General features: G+C 46.7%; 1 protein-coding gene across 3 annotated transcripts in view; it reads right to left on the reverse strand.

Annotated features, from left to right (window-relative positions):
• Positions 1 to 16619, reverse strand: part of SLC7A6 (solute carrier family 7 member 6) — a 77502-nt gene that overhangs the window by 4100 nt on the left and 56783 nt on the right. For 2 of the 3 annotated variants that reach the window (XM_075940342.2, XM_075940341.2), the window contains 4 exons: positions 15768 to 15871; positions 14364 to 14460; positions 13089 to 13238; positions 10403 to 10586 (listed from right to left, as the gene is read on the reverse strand). In XM_075940342.2, the coding sequence (XP_075796457.2) occupies positions 10403 to 10586; positions 13089 to 13238; positions 14364 to 14460; positions 15768 to 15871 (535 nt within the window). Of the gene's footprint in view, positions 1 to 10402; positions 10587 to 13069; positions 13239 to 14363; positions 14461 to 15767; positions 15872 to 16619 lie in introns of all 3 variants that reach the window. The other variant, XR_012906754.2, reaches the window with a different exon arrangement.

A 16619-nucleotide genomic window follows, 5' to 3' on the forward strand; every position in this document is an offset into this window, starting at 1 on the left:
TGCAGGTAACTGGATATACATTCTGGATCCCAGTAAGGAATTGTTTTCATTGTTGGATGTGAAAATGCTGAGAATCCATCGATTAGTTCCTGAAATGTAGTGATAGCTGACAGATGAACCTTGATGGAACTAAGGAATAGACCTGATTCCATAAGGTCCAATAAATAGTCTAGAATACAGGAGAGAGAGGCTTTAGTTGGCAACGTAGCCTGTTGATGTTGGCACCAGGCAGAAAATGTGTCCATATGTAGAGGTAAGCTTTTCTGGTGGAGGGTCAGTGGCTGTTTAAAAAGATGTGCTTTAATCTATTTGAGCAGGATTACTTGGCACGGTGGAGCCATGGAGTGACCAGGCTTTGAGATGCGGGGAGGTTGGGTTGGGTAGGGTTGGGTAGGGTATAGTCTGACCTCTGTATTGGAATAGTAAGTTTGGATGGTTGGGAAGCAATGGAGGGGGACAGAGAGCAAGGTGATGCAGGTAAGGGAACCAGGTCTGCCTGGGCCACACTGAGATGACTTAGGATGTTGTAGGCTTGATGACCTGGCTGATCAGTAGCAGAAGTGGAAGAGCATGAGCACAGAGCAGCAGTACTGTCCATGGAATCAGGAAAGTGTCTCCAAGGGAGCCCGTCTATGCCTGCTGTGGAGCAGAAGTGGTGATGTTTGTGATTTGTGTGAGTAGCAAAAAGGTTGATGACTGGTTGTTCCAGTTTGTGGAATATCTTTCTGATCATTATGGGTGTAGTTCCCATCCATGCTGCTCCAGAAATAGGTGAGTGAGTCTTGGTGTGTCTAGACTACAGGGTTTTGTAGACAAAAGTGGACTTTTGTCGACAAACCTATACCTGCATCTACACTACCGCCGAGTTCTGTCGACATAACGTTGACAGAACTCAGCAGTTTTGTCGACAGCTGTAAACCTCATTCTACGAGGAATAATGCCTTTTGTCAACCGAGTTCTGGCATTATTGCATCTACACTGTCCTTTGCATCTCCACTGTCATGTTGACAAAGCGGCTTGCTTTGTCGACAGAACTGGATGTAGTCTTGACGCTCTTTGTTGACAGTAGGTTTGTCGACAGTATCTGTCGACAAAAGCCTGTAGTCTAGATGTACCCTCAGTCTGCCCTGTTGTTTTGAGTGCCTGATAGGTATGAAGCAGAGGGTGTGACATCATGATGAATACACCATTCCAAAATTTTACTGATTCCGTGCAGAGGGAGTGTGATCGAGCGCCGCCCTAGTGGCTTATGTAGAACATGCAACTTATGTTGTCCGTAAAAATATGTATGGTTTTGCTGCGAATGGTAGGTAAGAAATGTTGGCAGGTGATGACTTCCCTGAGTTCTAACATGCTGATGTGGAGCTAAACTTCACATGAGTTCCACTTGCCTTGAACTGTTTGCTGATCAAGATGGGCTCCCCAGCCTAGTAGAGAGGTGTCTGCAGTGATTATATGAGTCCTGTCTGAAGGGGATGCCTTGTATGATATTAAATGTATTTGTCCATCATTCTAGGGGGAAAAAGGCAGATGATGGTAGCGAGACTCATGGAGTGTATCGAGGGTCAAGCTATAGACTGTGGAAAGCCAATTCTATAGGCATCGCATATGAAGCCTGGCATATTTGACTATGAATGTGGCGGCAGCCATGTGACCAAGTATTTGAAGGCAGACCCAAACATTGGTGAATGGGCTGAACTGAATGGTGGCGATTAGAGAGATGAGTGTTTTGAATCTGTGGCATGGTAATATGGCCTGGGATTTTACAGAGTCCAGATAAGTCCTATGAACTCTACAGTTTGACACGAATGGAATGTGGACTTCTGAAAGCTGATCTGCAGGTGTAAGGCTTGGAAGAGGGATATTGTTGTGTGTAACATGGAGAGTGTTTTGTGCCTTGTCGAGCCTTTGATCAAGCAGGAGGCAAGATAAGGGAATATTATTACCCCTGGCGGTGGAGGTGCGCCGCCACAACTGCTAGAGTCTTTGAAAAGAATCTGGGGCTACGGACAGGCCAAATGGTAGGATCCAGTATTGGTAGTGATCGGCTCTGACAACGAAACATCGGAGTCACCTCTGTGCTGGATGTATTGTAATATGAAAATAGGCATCCTCTAGGTCGATGGCTGAGAAGCAGTCTCCTTCGTCTAGCACTGGGATACTGGAAAAAAGGGTAATCATCTTGAATTTATGATTAAGGACCAACCATTTGAGTCTCCCGAGATCTATTCTGTCTCTCCATCCTCTGTTCTTTTTCTGGGTGAGGAAATAATTGGAATAGAACCCCCTCCTGTGGTAAGGAGTTGCCATGGGTTCAACTGCTCCAATCTGGAGGTAATGTTGAGCCTCCAGATATAATAGGCTCTTTTGGGAAGGGTCCCTGAAGAGGGATGGGGAGGGGGAATGTGTTGGAGGAGTGGATATGAAAGGGATCATGTACCTGGATGGGACAATCTCTAGGACCCAACAGATCTACATGATGTTTGTCCATACATGTAAAAAGAGGCACAGATGGTAAAGTTGGAGAGATGGTGGGTCTGGGTGTGGCACTGTAGGGAGGTTTTGCAAACCCTCGAGCAAAACTTCAAAAGTTCTCTTTGGAAGTAGATGGTTGGCTGGTTGCGGATTGAGACTGCTGCAGCTTGAGACACTGACAGCATTGTTTGGTGTTGAACTCAAACACTTTATGCTGGGGCCTCGTATGAGAGTCTCATGACCACTAATAGAGAATGTATCATTTGTGTTTATTCGGCAGAGTATAGATGCCTAGGGTTCTCAAGATGGCTTGTGAGTCCTTCAGCGTGTATGACTTCATCTGTTTTAGCAGCAAACAGATGGGATTTATCGAATGGGAGGTCCTCCACTTTCATCTGGATCTTCTTAGGGATTCCTGAAGCTTGAAGCCATGATGCTCTGCACATGACAACTGCTGTAGTGGTTGTGTGGGCAGCAGTGTCCACAACATCCATGGCTGCCTGTAGAGCAGTGTGAGATAGGGTGTGGCCTTCGTCTATAATGGTCTGAAGTTGTGGCTGTTTTTATGCAGGAAGATGTTGAGCTAGGTCCTATAGCTTTGAGTAGTTGAAGTGGTTGTAGTATGCTAGGAGGGCTGAATAGTTGCTAATCAGAGTTGGAGTATTGCTGGGGAATACACTTGTGGCTCAGGAGATCAAGGTACTTCCTGTTCTTAGCATGGGGTGTAAAATGAAATGGGTAATTTTGGTCTGTGGTGTACTGCATCTACGACCCAAAAATTTGGAGGTGGGTGAGAATAGAAAATCCGTATCATTTGCTGGCACAAAATATTTTCTCAGCTCTTTTGTCGGTAGAAAGGACTTATGCAGGCGTTTGCCATATGGTATCAGCAAGTTCCAGGATGGCCTCATCCAAAGGGAGGGCAATCTTTGTGGGCACCATGGGCTAAGGAATTTTTAGAAGCTTGTGTTGCTTCTCTTGGACCTCCTATAAATTGATCTCTCTTATGCAGAAGCTACTCTCTTAAAGAGGTCTTGGAATTGCCTAAGGTCATCTGTGGAAATAGGAGTTCAAGGGATCACTGCCTAGTCAAGACACGATGGAGTTATATAAAGGGGAATGATCCTCAGACTCATAGGGATCTGCCTCATCTTCTTCCATGGGTTTCCTCCTTGGAGAGCTCCTGAAGCAGCCTCTTACGGTGGAGATCTGGTTATAGTCTTGGCCGGTGGCAACTATATGATGACCATTTATGCAAGGGTACCCACTGTATTGGATAGGATGGTGATACATATTGGTGTGGATGGCTGTAACAGTGAGGAGGTGGTAGACCAGTATGGATGTCTTGCTGGTCTATGTTCCCATGCAGACCTGCAATGTGTTGGGGAAGAATGCTGGGAGGAAAAATGGCTGTCCTGACCACTCGTCTCCTTTCCTGTCACTATCTGGAGTAGGCAGAACCAGAGAGCGTGGTGACAAATGCCCGGTACCAGTAGGAGAGCAGTCGGTATCTAGTAATGGAGATTGCAGTGCTGAAGGAACTTGCATATCGGCATGGCGGAGAAAACAGATCGACACTGAGGACTGTTTTGGCATTGTGTATTTTGGTGCCAGGCTAGTCGGTGCCGACGCTGTCGCAGTTGCATGTTAGTGCTAAAAGCAGTGACGTGGCATATCAGTACAGAGCTGACAGTGGAGGCATATCAGTACAGAGTGTTTTCAATGCTGCTGAGCATGCCAATGATGTCGGTGTTGATGGCAACGGTGCCAGACAGCTTTTGTGCCCGCTCTTAGAGTGCTCTTTTTGCTCCGTCAACTTGCATGCCAAGGCAGTATTTGACGCACTGTGTTTCTCAGAGGTGCTAGTTTTAGAAGAACTTGGCACTGTGGGCAGAGTCCTCACTAGGGAAATATATGTTTTATGAAAGTCTGATGAGGCTGAGGCTCAACTTTTTGAAGATGTTGAAGGTTGAGCCTTCTCCTTCGAGTTCGTGGCTGAATAGTCTGCTGGCTGCTCCTTTGAAGAGCGGAGAGATTTCTAAAGTAGGAACATAGGGAGGCGGAATTCTCTGTCCTGTCAGGTCCACAGTTTCATATTACTGCAGTGGGGGCATTTCTGGGTGACATGTTGCTCATCTGATCAAAGGACATGATGAGTGCCCGTCAGAGACTGGCATAGTCTTTACAGGTGTCATACTTTTTGATGCCTGGGCACGATGAAAGTGCAACTCAGAGAGAAAGTTCTTTCTTCTTTTCTCTTTTCCCCCTTCTTCTGTTAGGGTACGTCTACATTGCAGTGTTTTTCTGGAAAATCAATACTTGTGTCCATACTTCTACAGAGTTCTTAGAAGGGACCAGTTAGGGTTTTTCCAACGGCGATAAACCTCTTTCTACAAGGAAGAAACCTTTTTCCGAGAAAGCTTTTTCAGAAAAAGACGTGTGTGGATGCAGAAGAGGGAGTTCTTTTGAAAATTTCCTCCAGGAAATAACACAGGTGCCCTGGTAGCCACTCTGTCCAAACTAATCAGGACTCTATAGTTCCTGTCTCCTGCCAGCTCTTAAACCTGCAGATACCCGGGACAAGCCTTGGGGCAGGAAGCCGGGCCTGGGAGCTGCATCTCACTGTGCAGCTCTGACTGCCAAAGACATCTTGTCCCATGGCCCAGCCACAAGCCCCCCAACACCTCCATGGCACTCACAGAGAGCACCATCAGGGCCCCCAGGACTCAGCCAGAGGCAGCAAATGCCACGCACCCTCGTGATCTGGGGCCAAGATCCTGGAACTGTGGGGTGAGGAAGAGACTCTGCAGGATCTCCGCTGGCGGAACACGGACATCTATGGCTGGATGACCGAGGCTCTGGCCACAAGAGGCCACCAGCCTTGCACCCTAGATCAAGTCAGGAGCAAGGTCAAGGAGCTCCGCCAGGGCCAGGAAGCATAGCTCTCGCTCCGGGGCAGGACCCCATACCCGCCCCTACTACCAGGAGCTCCACCAAATCCTGGGGGGTGGTACAGTCCCTTCCCCACCTGTGGTTGTGGACTGGTGGCTCGAGATACCCGTCGTTGCCCACCTGGGGGTCCCTGCTGAGGAGGAGGAAGAGCAGGAGCTGCAGGTGGAGAAGGAGATGGCAAGCATGGTGACCCTCACTCAGGAACCAGTATCCCAGGCCCTGAGGATCTCCCAGGCATCCTCTCACAGCGGGGGGGGGGGGGGGGGGGGGAGAAGAGGAGGGGGGACATGCAGTGCCAGTCTGTGCCACGCGGCCTCAGAAGGCAGCCCTGGAACACCCCTGGGCTCCTGCACACAGGCTTTGGGGAGGCCACAAACACATTTGATCTCTGGGGGAGGGTGCCCTCCCACCACTGGAAGCAGGCTGGGCCCAATGGCACTCGCACAACCCTACACAGACCGACGAGTTGCACACACAGCACATGGGCATGCCTGCACGCGCAAGACAACACCTGCTCTCGCGGACAGCACTGCCAGGAGCAGGTCTGGGCGCGGGCTCCAGGCCTCTCTCCTGCCCATGGGATCCCAGTGTGGACGGACACTTCCCCTGCCTGCTTGTCCATGGGATGGGAGGGGGGAGCGGGAAGCATGGTCCCCTGGGCACCTCGAGACCCCTGTGAGGCAGGGCCCGATGTGCAGGCTACACATGGCCTTGGTCCTGGGACCTCCCCGTCTTCTGGCCCGAGGACTGTTGCTCACAGAAGAGGGCACAGTCTCAGGGAGGGTGTCTGCATGGATGACTGACCACCTCTCCCTCTTTACTCTCCACAGCTGGACCAGCCGTCTCTGAGGGGCGATCACCACCACCAGAGGGAGCCACCTGACCCAGGGGAGCTGCAAGCGCAGGAGGGTCCAGGAAGACCTCATGAGGGAGCATATGATCGTCCTCCGTGACATGCAGTAAACCCTGGCTCAGGTGACACCCAATGGCAAACCTGCATGTGGGACCAGCTTGTACGGCAGGGCAACAAAATTTGTGCCACCATCCGAGAAATGACGACACACCTGGCTCCTGCCCCCCAGCCACACCTCTGCTCTCTCCCAATGCTATGCCTATGTTCCTTCCCCATGCACCTCCACCATACCTGACCCTGCTCCAGCCCCTCCTCCTGCCTACCCACCTGCTGTCCCAGCCCCCACCCACCCTCAATGTCGCCAACACCTGAGGTGCCACTCCCAGCCCTGAGCCCCTCTCCTCCATCCAGATTCTCAGCCCCTCTCCTCCCTCCCCCATCCAGGTTCTCAGTCCCCCCTCCCTTCCAGCTTCCCCAGTTTGTTTTATTATGAAAAAAATACAAAGTTTCTGTTTTTCAAATCAAAACTGCTGTCTTTATTCAGTGTACAGGGAAGAAGGGAAGGGAGCGGTTGTTGTGGGAAAGGCATGGGGGGGGGGGGGGCGCAAAGGCACAGGCCCCTAGTTGAGGAAGCTATGGGGAGAGTTGCTGGGGTCCTTGAGAGAAATTTTCCCTCAGGGCCTCCCAGATGCACACCCCATCTTATGGGCCTGGCGGACTGCAGCTGTGCATAGCTGCTCGAAGGCCCTTCCTTCCTGGCTGGCCTCCCTCTTCCTGTCCACAATACTTTAGAGAACACAACAGGCCGAGACCACCTCGGGGATGTAGTGCTCCCCCATATCCAGGTGGGTAAGGAGGCACCTGAACTGCGCCTTCAGGCACATTCCATCTGCATCCAGGCCCAGCTGAGGTGGGCATTGAATTGGTCCTTGTTGGGAGTCTAGGTAGCCGATGTATGGCTTTGTGAGCAATGGCATGAGGGGGTAGGCCACGTCCCCCACGATGCATAGTGGCATCTGCACATCACCAAACCGAAAGTCATGCTGGGGGAAGAAGGTGCCAGCCTCCAGCTTCTGGTAGAGGCTGGAGTTTCAGAAAATGCGGGCGTCATGTGCCCTGCCCGACCTCTTAATGAAAATGTCCATGGTGGTCAACCAGGCCCTGCAGCACCATTGAGAAATAGCCCGTGCGGTTTATGTATTGGGTGGCTCGATGTGGTGCACAGATTGAGATGTGGGTTATATCGATGGCTCCCCTGCAGTTGGGGAAGCTCAGGGCAACAAATCTGGCAATGATGGGGTCCATGTCTCCCAGGTGGATGACCCTGTGCTGCAGGACAGAATAAATGGCCCTCACCACCTGCAGAAGGAGACAACGAAACACGAAACAGAGAATGAGAGGGAGTGCCTGAGCCTTTGAGAGGTGCCGGCCCCCTCTCCTCCCACCCACAAACACCCTGGGAGCCACCCCCTATGTGGCCACTCCCTCAGCAAAACTGTGCGAGGAACCTCTGGGGATGGGGCTTCTCCACCACCCCCATCCCACCCCTGAATCCCCCCTTTGTCCCCTAGGATCCCTCTTTCCAGGATTTCTACCCTCCCCCCTCCAGGGACTGGAGCCCAAGTGTGCCTTACCTCCATGAGGAGCGCCCCGACTGTGGACTTTCCCATGTTGAACTAGTTGCCCACAGACCGGTAGCTGTCTGGGTTGGCGAGTTTCCAGGTGGCAATGGCGACCCAATTCTCCAGGGGGATGGCAGGTTGCGTCTTGGTGTCACGACGACAGAGAGCAGGGGCGAGCCAGACACACAGCTTCTTGAAGGTGGCCTTCTGCATGCAGAAGTTTTGGAGCCACTGCTGGTCATCCCACCACTCCATGACCAGCCAGTCCTACCAGTCAGAACTGGTGTCCAGCTTCCAGAAGCATCTCTGTACCATAGGGTATGGTTGCAAAGGCCTTGCTCCCGCATCCAGGCAGAGGGTCTCACTGATGAGCTCGGTGTCGAGCTCATGCAGGACCATGCAGACAGGTTGCACAAACTGCTGCAGAAATTGCAGCACGGCCGTGTGGGACCATCGCATGCCCAGAAGCAGCTCCTGCTCCATGACAGGGAGTATGCTGTGTGTCCAAAGGCAGGGCAACCAGAGCACGCACTGCAAATGCTTTGCTGTCCCTCGGAGAGCTAGACAAGCAAGCAGCAGAAACAAAAACAGCTGTCCGGGGGGGGATCCCTTTAAGCACGTCTCAGATAGCCTTAGGCAACAGCATGCGGAAGCAACTGCTGACCTAATGCCCTGAACTGTTTCCGGGTGGCCTTAAATGCGAGATAGCGTCCACATTGATTGGACGCTATCTTTCAAAAAAGATCGTGTTTCTTCGTGTTTTTGCTGCACAGATGCTCTCTTTCGAAAAGCTTCTTCCGAAAGAAACTTGCAGTTTAGACGTATCCTTTCTCTCTCTTTTTTTTTTTTGAGAATACTAAAAGAAAAAATATATATATAATGGTTGGAAAGGAGAGAAAAATGCACCTCTTCCCTTCCAAAATAAAAGGTTTTTTTTAAATTAAGGATAACAAAGGAGTTGAAGGAAATCAACAGGAGAAATGAATACTACAAGGGTTTCTTTGTCTTTCAGATGAAGGAGAGCTGAGCTGCTAAGTGACCCCTCTACTGTGAGGATGGTACAGAAGGAACAGAGAGGGGTTGCGCCACGCACATGGCTAACGGCACCACAAGGCGGCTGCTGCACATCCATGGCGCATCCAGGCACTGCTAAGAAAATTTTCTGATTGGCCAGTGCAAGGATGTGTTGCCTGTTAATCATAAATCAAGATCTGGGACATTATAATTATAAGGACATAAGAATTCAAAATGGAGTTTATGGACTGAAGGACATTTAAAATGGAACCCAAAGGAGCTGAGAGACTTTTGCCACCAAAACTTAACATCTGCACACGGCACATGGCTGTGCATACTGCACCACAGTGTTGCACACAGTGCAAAAATCTGCACTTGGCACTGATTTGTTTGCACCCAACACCATTTTGTGCACTAGAGATGCTGCAGCGGTTTTTCTGCCTTGGGACCTTTATAAACTCAAGCCCCAGAGGAGATCGGGTTCTGTTCCATCTCCACTCGCTTGGTTTGGTTCATTCATCTGCCTGACCACTACAGCAGCCTGCTGTTCCTGAGACCGGGGTGAAGGGACCATTACGATCATCTAGTCTGACCCCCTGCACAGTGCAGGCCACAGAATCTCACCCACCCCTCTTAGAATAATCCTCTAGCTGCTCACAGGGTGCTTCGGCTCACCACTGTGGTGACTGTCCAGTACGGTGGACTCCAGCTACCTGCGTCCACAGAGTAATACCTTTGGACTCCTCAGTGTTCCTCCCTTGAGGCTGTCAAGCAGCCGAGTAGCAGGTCCTGAGCCTCGGCTGTCGCATCCTAGACAGACCGAGTATAGTTTATGTTCTCTTGTTAACTGTGCTATCCCCTATTATTTCAGAGGGTGAGGGGTTGGTTTTCTTTTACAGTGTTGTGTTCTGGGTTTATTCTTATGCTGTTATCTGTTGTATACAATATCTCTCTTTTAAATTGGATATTGGAGTCTGTTTATTTTGGACTGGAGAAATCAGACGGTGACAGATACAGTGGTTTCCAGGTCGGACCACCTTCTGGGACAAAGGCATTTAACATCTATTTGGCCCCGCACTAAATTTAGCTTACTAGTGCACCTTTGCTAGTAACAGATGCACCAACACCTAAAGTGGAGCACCCACAGAGACAGTAATTGAAGAAAAAACATTACATATTTTCAAGCAGCTGCTAAATCTAAGCTCCAACTAAAGTGAAGCAAGACAACATATTTGCAAGAGTCCAGAAATTGGACTTGCTTTGGAATTTAGATTTTTCAATGTGTTTGGTAAGATGCAAATATAATGCGATTGACAGAAGCTATAAAATATATACTAAAAGAAATGTAAAATACAGAAATAATGATTTTTTCCCAATCACTGCTATTCAGCTCGTGTGTGATCATTCATACCAATTTAAAATGTATTAACAAAATTTTCATTCAAGCCTAGCAAATAGTAAAATCTTCCAATCTACATGCACTTACCTAACATCTTGTTGATAAATGGTGGCCTTCTGGATATGGGCAAGTAGATTCCAATGAAGTAGACTGGAATTCCAGACACAGCAATGCCAATTCCGATCAAAGAATTAATGGTATCACTATACAAAGGCACCACTACCAGAAATACTGAGCATATACAGAAAGCAATTGGGAAAAAGAGACTCAGCTGTAGAAAAGGAGAAAAAAAATCATGGAATGCTTTCATATATCAACAGTTACATGCATTCTGGAGGGAATGTGATTTTTCTGAAACTGCAATTTTTAATTCAATTTTTTTCCAAATCAAGTTTTTAATTCCCATACACACTCCAGCACAGGATGGATTTATATTTGGCTAGTTAGAAAGATGTTAAGTGGATACAAACATGACCTGTTGCTCACAAATAAGGATGTGAACGACTACTTGACAAATGGTTATCGGCTAGTCGACATACTAGTTGACTAGATGCTTCTCCTTACTATCAGAAAGAGGCAGCAATGGAGGGGTGGGAGTGGGGGAGGGAAACAAGATGGGGTGCTTTAAAACAGCAGTACCGTGTAGAGCCTGGCGCCAGACGCTGGGCTTCTCACTGTGCTGTCGCTTTGAAATGCCGTGTGCCGCTCGGGGAAGCTGGGACTCCCCAGCAGCCCTGGGCTGCATGCGGCATTTCAAAGCAGCAGCACCACATGGAGCCCTGGGTCAGCTGGGGAATTGGAGTCCTCAGCTGACCTCGGGCTCCATGTGCCTCTGCTGCTTTGAAATGTTACAGGGGCACAAGGCCAGTAGAGGACTGCTTGATTCCCCTGCTGGCCCTGTGCTCTCCATAGCATTTTTGCCTTTGAAGTGCAGCAACAGCCCAGGGGTTCAACAAGGTTGAACAATGACAAGTGAATGAAGTTCAACAAGGACAAGAGCAGAATCCTGCACTTGGGATGGAAGAATCACAAGTACCGTTAAGGCTGGGGACTGACTGGCTAAGTAGTTCAGCAGAAAAGGTTCTGGGGATTACAGAGGATGAGAAGCTGGATTTGAGTCAGTAGTGTGCCCTTGTAGCCAGGAAGGCTAATGGCAAATTAGGATGCATTAGGTGGCGCATTTCCAGGAGGTCAAGAGATGTGATTATTCCCCTTTACTTCGATTGGTGAGGCCACATCTGGAGTACTGCGAATACACTACAGAAAGGACGTGGACGCATTGGAGAGGGTCCAACAGAAAGCAACCAAAATTATTAGGGGGCTGGAGCATATAACCTATGAGGAGAGGCTGAGGGATTTGTATTTATTTAATCTTCAGAAGAAAAGGGTGAGGGGGGATTTGATAGCAGCCTTCAACTTTCTAAAGGGAGGTTCCAAACAGGATGGAGAGAGGCTATTCTGAGTGGTGACAGATGACAGAACAAGGAGCAATGGTCTCAAGTTACAGTGAGGAAGGTCTAAATTGGAGATCAGGAGAAACTATTTCACTGGGAGGGTGGTGAAGCACTGGAATGGGTTACCTAGGAAGGTGGTGAAATCTCCATCCCTAGAGGTTTTTACGTTTTGGCTTGACAGTCCTAGCTGGGATGATTTAGTTGGAGTTCATCTTGCTTTGGATAGTGGACTGGACTCGGTGACCTTCTAATGCCTGCTCCAGCTCTAGGATTCTATGATACTTCACACAGCAGAACAGCAACTAAAATTCATATGTGAAATAGTGGAAGATAACTATGCAATGCTGAAAGCAGCTTTTCACTGCAGCTAGTAGCTTTCAGACAAATCCACTGCACTGAGACACTGCCTTTTAGGAGTCAAGAATGGCATGGTTAGCTTAATGAAGTGCATCCAACTTTACCAGAGAAAGGTGTTAAAGCAGAGGTGGAGAACCTAAGGTCTAGGGGGCAAGATTCAGCCAGCCAGCCCCTCCTCCCCCCTTCCGGCTTCCCTGGATCTGGCCCCTAAGCATCAGGGTTTCCCCCCAGCACTGGGGAGCCCACACGGGTGCTCCAGCCCCAGGGGCTAGAGCACACAAAATCTACTAGCCTGGGCCCCACGAGGCTCTGGTGTGTGCGGGTAATGTCTCTCTCCTCAGTCAGGAGCACATCATTAAGAGTTTTTTTTTTGTTTGTTTTTTTCCCTCACTTGTGTGTGGCCCCTGACTGATTTTTTCTGTGGGTCAGTGGCGCCCAACCCAAAGAAGGTTCCCCAAGAATCAGTAATTCAGACATGCCACAGCAGCTCCAAATATGTCTTTGGTAGGAAAGGTGCTACCACTACAATTAATTTGCCCTTCCTAAATTCACACAACAGAGCTGAGATTTAGGAGCAGGGGGAAGAGAGCCCTAATCCATGAACCTATAATCGAAAAACCAAGAGTGGTTCCTGTTTCCAATCACATGAACCATGTGTCAAATGGCAGAAGAATGGACCAGACATGGAATTGAAACAATGAAGAGGCATGTGTTAGTCATTTTCACCTAGCAGTTGAGCCAGTGTTCTAGAACAAGAATATCTACTGAACACTTGAAAGCAACATGTGGCATTTAAAAAAAAAAAAATGAATACATGGATTTCCGTCCTGAGAATTTACAATCTAACACAAAGAAACACATTTCAGACATAACACAAATTTCAGAGTGCTGTAGGATGTATTGGGATGTGGGAAAGAACTTAAAATAAACAAATGTTGCTTACATAATTCATTCATTTGTACCTTGAGAGGTCTGGGTCGATCTGGTTCCTTCCATCGAAGGTATAATTGCCCAGCTACTGACAGTCCCACAAAAAACCAGTAACTGAAACTGAAGTAATTGATAAGCTGGAAGACATCTTCTACAGTCAGATAAATGAGGGTCATAGTACACTGTGGGATAAGAACACAACTATCATGAATTGATATATAGGTTTCAGATTGTTTTTTGCTTTGTACATTAATGTAACTTTCACATGCCCAAGTGCTTTGTATTATTTCATACTTACATATCCTTCTATAAATGGTTTTTTAGGGTGGAAACAATTATTTCTGATCATGCCAAGAGATGGGATTTTACTGAGATTTTCAAAAGTAGTGGTGGGGACACAAAGATTATGTTTCTTGAAGTTTTCCAAAGATGGAAGTGAACCAAATGCCGAATTTAGCATCAATGTCCAGCAAAGTAACAAAGATACTTACCGAAGCAAAATACATTAAGCAAGTTTACCAAGCAAAAAGGAGTTCATAAACAGCTGGCTTTTTACTGTACATAGTTCAATCATAACCTTATGACTAAATAGCCTGAACATATTATCAATTTATTTGCCAACAAGTCAAAATAATTTAGAATGTATTTTAGACTAGCTTTAGTCTTACCTTGTTCATAAGAAATGAAAGTCTGCAAAGAACAGCACCCAACAGCAATAAAGGCAAAGTATTCAATCACTTTATTCCCATTCCAGATTACTTTATAGTTAGAGACTTTGTAGTTTGACTTACATTAGGGATGTGAACACTAGTTGACTATCTGATAAGCAAATGCTTATCAGATAGTCAACACGCTAGTCAACTAGTCACTTTCCCGCCACCCCTTGCTGCCTCTATCAGAAAGAGGCAGCAAGAGGGGAAAGAAGAGGGTTCCATGCAGTGCTGCAACTTTGAAATGTCCCCAGCTGACCCTAGACTCTCTGGGGATGTTGCTACACTTCAAAGGTGGAGGCACCCTTATCAACTAATTGAATAGTAAATGCAAATTGCATCGACTATTCAATTAGTCAATTAATTGAAATTTTACATCCCTAAATTACATTAATAATTTTTAGAGATTGCCAATCTAATGCAACTTTCCAGAGACTAATTATCTGTTAATTTATACAAGTGAAATATCATTTAATGCAATATACAATACAGACTTTATTGGTCAAAGAATTCCAATCCAAGTAAAGAACACTCCATTTTGGATCTATTTCATATCCCCAAACACTTTCATACAACTTAAAAACAGCATCATCTTACATTGAAGAGTAGTGCTGGCACAGGTGTGAACCTCACTATATGTATCGTGGATAACAGGTCAGGGAGATGACCTTCCCGGGATCCTACAAAAAAAAGCCTATAAAGGACAGAACAGAACAGATTAATCTTGAGTGAAGGCAAGAAAGACAGCTGTGTAAAATTGCATTATGAAATACTTGCATGTGTATCCAAGTATTCTTGTACTGTATGTAGGTCTGCATAAGTAAATCTCTACACATTTAAACAAAAAGGCTATGTCTAGACTACATCCCTTTTTCGTAAAAGGGATGTAAATTAGATGTATCGCAATTGCTAACAAAGCGGGGATTTAAATCTTCCCTGCTTCATTAGCATAAAAATGGCTGCCGCTTTTTTTCCCCGAGGGATAAGGGATCTTTCAGAAAAGGCTTTATTTTCTGCAAGATCAGCGTCTAGACTGGCGCTTTTTTCCAACAAAGCTCCGTGCGGAAAAAAAGCGGTAGCCATTTTTATGCTAACGAAGCAGGGGAGATTTAAATCACCGCTTCATTAGCAATTGCGATACGTCTAATTTACATCCCTTTTACGAAAAAGGGATGTAGTCTAGACGTAGCCAAATAATGAGAAAGGTAAACTTCTAGAATTACTGAACGAGATTTTTATGAAGCAGAAACCATCTAAAATTACAGCTGTATACTGTATTTAAACATTCTGGTCCAATTTTATATATTGACATCAAGTTAATGAATTTCATAATAATGAGAAATAAATAATGATCAGATCATGAAGGAGGTGACTGTACATAAGAATTTCTATAAATAATTTAACAATGTTCTAAGTTTATCTATTGTATAATTTCAAACTACCATTTCTTTCTACTACAGGGAGATTAAGTATGAATTTAACAGACAAACAAGATTTTATAGGTATTATAAAAACTCTTTTGAAGCTTATACTGGTCATGTGTGTAGTCAATGCACAGATGAAAGTTTCCATGACGTATCTGAAGCTTTAATAAGACTGTCATATAAATTGAAATTGTAAAGCTTCAAACAAAAGGTCAGAAATATAAAACATTTTGATGTTCTATCCATAGTACTTAAAAGGGAAATCAAGAATATTAAGTTTTTAACCCCACAAGAAAACTGGAGAATAATCCAATTCTTGACCAAGGGCATGAAACAATATGGGTGATTATCTAGCAACCACCATTTACGCTATATTGTACATATTGCTAGGCAGTCACATTTTGGTGGAGAGAGGAGACATGCTAGCGGTATGGAATATACAAACTAAAGTCTATTGAGGATAGTTAGTTAGTTTATTAGGATATTCTTTAATGGCATAGACATTAACAGTGTTCATTTATTGTATGAACGGTAAGTTGGCCAAGAATGCTTATGAATATCATAAAATGTGTATTACCTAGATGATGCTAAAATTGATGCATTGAGTCCACCAAAACATGAAACAGCTACAGCAACGGGAACTGTCCAACTGAAAATGCCAAACACCTGGTCAGCAAATGTCTAAAAAATGAAGACAAGGGAAAAAAAATATTTGCAATTGCAGGACATAAATGGAACATTAACCGGTTTTAATAAGGCTTGTGAGAGAGAAAAAGCAGCATTTAACACAACTAAGGGGCTGGGCCCCCTGCTCGCTATACTTGCCAACCACCCTTTTTTGGGGGGGGTAGGCAGCGCTGGCTCTCCCCCAGCCACTAGGGAAAGCAGGGCTGTGGCCATGCCAGCCCGAGTCCCTTCCCCTCTTTCCCCACACCAGCCGGGCCCCTTCTTTCCACTCACCTCTACAGCCTGGGCCCTTTCTCTTGCCCCTCCCACACTGCCTAATTCTAACCCCCGCTCCTGACCGAGACCATGCCAGGCCCAACCCTCTCCCCCACAGCCTCCAAGGGGTTGGGCCAGGCCAAAGCATCAGCTTGGCCAGGCCCGAGTTGTGACAGCCCTGCTTTCCCCCAGTCGCCGGGAGTGGAGGGCTTGGCTGTGGGCAGCCCCAGCCCTCCACATGGGCCCTGGGAAGGGCCAGACTAGGGATGGGTGGGGCTTGTTCTCACATTGTCATCCTGCAGGAAAAATGTTTTTTTTAATATAGAGAAGTTAGTAATCTTCCAAAGTACTGTAAACATTGGCAGCTATTCCTTTCACCTGTTTTAGAGTCATCACAAAATAAAGCTCAAATCAGGCAATTTAGTTGGATTTACTGCTCAGAAAACAAAGAAGTCTTCTCTTTAAGCAATTCATAAAGATTTATGCT

Source organism: Pelodiscus sinensis, chromosome 12 (genome assembly GCF_052426305.1).
Source record: "Pelodiscus sinensis isolate ZL-2025 chromosome 12, ASM5242630v1, whole genome shotgun sequence".
Lineage (NCBI taxonomy): Eukaryota > Metazoa > Chordata > Testudines > Trionychidae > Pelodiscus > Pelodiscus sinensis.